The 2,209-nt window shown below is 43.0% G+C and overlaps 1 protein-coding gene across 1 annotated transcript; it reads right to left on the minus strand.

The window, feature by feature from the left end:
* Window positions 1–519: 519 nt before the first annotated feature.
* LOC127129903 (uncharacterized) lies at window positions 520–1,734 on the minus strand. The gene has a single exon (XM_051059007.1). The coding sequence runs from the start codon at window positions 1,732–1,734 to the stop codon at window positions 520–522; it is 1,215 nt and encodes a 404-aa protein (XP_050914964.1).
* Between the last annotated feature and the right edge of the window lie 475 nt (window positions 1,735–2,209).

The raw sequence follows: 2,209 nt of genomic DNA on the forward strand, positions 1-2,209 counted from the left end.
GATGATTTCGTCCCTTTGAACAATGGCAGCTTCGAATCCATGGCAACGCTCCTCCCAATGTCTGCAGTTGTTTTGCAATTCTACATAGGCTTGGTCATAGATTCCCCTCTTCAAGTTCTTGATTTGCTCGCAAGCTCGTCCAAGGTTGAACTGCTCACGCATGAAGCTTCGGTGAATCTTTTCTTTCTCTAGTTTCTCCTTGGCTAGCAAATCCTTATACTCTTTTAGAGTGGTCCTTAGTTCGAGAATTTGGGCCTCGTAATCTTCCCTCGCTTCTTTCTTCATGGCATTAGACCTCTCGACAGTATTTTCAAGGTCCTTGATGATTCGGGATGCTCGATCCAACTCCTCGTTACGGAAGTCCAGCTTAGAATTAGCTCCTTGTAAAGCTCCACCAACCCAAACTCTTTGTCCCTCGGCTAATCAGGGTCTTTTTTTGCTATCTTCAAATTTTTCACAGACTTTTTTACCCTTATCCTCCAAGACGTGGTTATGTTCCTTGGCGCTATTGAGTTCAACTCATAGTTGAGTGTTTTCCAACTCGAGCTCTTTGATTTGGCTGGTAAGTTTGTCCATATCCTCTTGTAGGATAGGCTCGGGCTCGGGCATCAACGGGAATGAAGAAGGATCAAACAGAAACGGCATCTTAACCACCCTAGCCCTCTCTTTTACCCACACATAGTAGGGTTCCTTGGCTAGGATATTTTTCATGCCCCATTCATGGCTAATATGGACTATGCTTGTCCAAGCTTTTCTCACTCTTTTCACATTTGAATCAAGCGGATCCACGGTATTGATGACGAATGGAATGAAATCTCTTTCCTCGGGGGGACTTGTCATGGCGTACCCTAGTTGTCTCTTGAGTATAGCAGGGTTGTAGTTGATGCAACCTTGTGTTCCTATCAAGGGTACGTTAGAGAACTTTCCACATCTTGCGATAACATCCTTTATATCCCATTCCCTCTTGTACCATAGAATTGAGTTGGCAGATAGGGATGCGAACCTTTGCGGCCATGTCAGTTTGTTTTCGGTGAAAGGTCCACTTTGAGGCATGCGAGCCCTCATCCAAAGATGTAGCATAGGAGCGCAACAAAGGAAAGTACCTCCCTTCTTCTCATGCCTTGTATGGAAAGTATGGTAGAAATCGGCAAGTAAAAAAGGCATCGGATTCTTTGTTAAAAAGACTTCGACTGCTAATTGATCCACGAACTTGTCCAAATTTGGGAAGAGGACAATCCCATGAATCAAAAGTGCCAAGGTTGCACTACAAAAGTCGGGTCTTCCTTCTTTAATCATTTCCCAAGCATGGGCTTCTAGGAACTTTTGAGTTAAACCTTTGAGGGATTCTTTAACGCCCCAATTATCCACTAACTTGTTGGTGTTGATACCCAAGATGAGTGAGAGCTCGGTCAAACAGAATCCTTCTTCCAATTTTGGGAAAGGGTTGTATTCCTTGATTGGTCGATTGAGGAGTCTCTCGAGGTCTTCCAAGGTTGAAGAGATTTGGAAGTCGGGGAAAGTGAAGCATCTTAAAGGAACATCGTAGTATTGGGACATTGTAGTGATAGCACAATAGTCAACCTTCTCGGTTAGAAGATCTACGATGTTCCCAAAATTGGATTTAAACTTGTTGTCTTTGAGAGCTACGACCTTTGAACAGAGGACCTTTAATGACCTGATGTCGGGACTCTTGAAGCGGAAAGAGGAAGTGCTTTTCTTTGTTGAAGTATCCATGATTGCGTCGGAAAATAGTCTTGTAATTCTGTGTTTGAACAAACGAAAGATTTTAAGAGCTTTGCTTATTATTTTGATGATGAATGAATGTATGAATGAATGATTGGTTTATTATTTCCACAGGATTTTAGGCATGGGTTCATGGTTTTGGACCATCGTGATGAAGCATGGAGTTAATAATGACTGCTTAGTAAACCAAGGTTCTCGCTTTGTGTGATCTAAGGCTTTTGGAAAATTGGGTGTAAGACACTGCCCCTAGAGTCATGGATTTCCTTGACTGTCAGCCGCTTATGTCAATTTACTTGTCAGGCGACTGCTCCATCAAAGTCATCTACTCTAAGTGAGATCTTCGTATCGACCCTTACGAGGAAGGCACCTCGGTGACCTATACTACGCGACCATCGGTCTAGGCTAGCCATAGTTTTAAAGGTTCTAAAAGGGGTCTTAGGGTCATTGACTCTAGTAAAAGAAAAGA

The sequence above is a fragment of the Lathyrus oleraceus genome, chromosome 3, assembly GCF_024323335.1.
Source record: "Lathyrus oleraceus cultivar Zhongwan6 chromosome 3, CAAS_Psat_ZW6_1.0, whole genome shotgun sequence".
In the NCBI taxonomy this organism is placed as follows: domain Eukaryota; kingdom Viridiplantae; phylum Streptophyta; class Magnoliopsida; order Fabales; family Fabaceae; genus Lathyrus; species Lathyrus oleraceus.

What these genes read in the sequence shown, in the direction of transcription:
- LOC127129903 (XM_051059007.1), bottom strand. Translation starts at nt 1,734, where the DNA reads ATGGATACTTCAACAAAGAAAAGCACTTCCTCTTTCCGCTTCAAGAGT.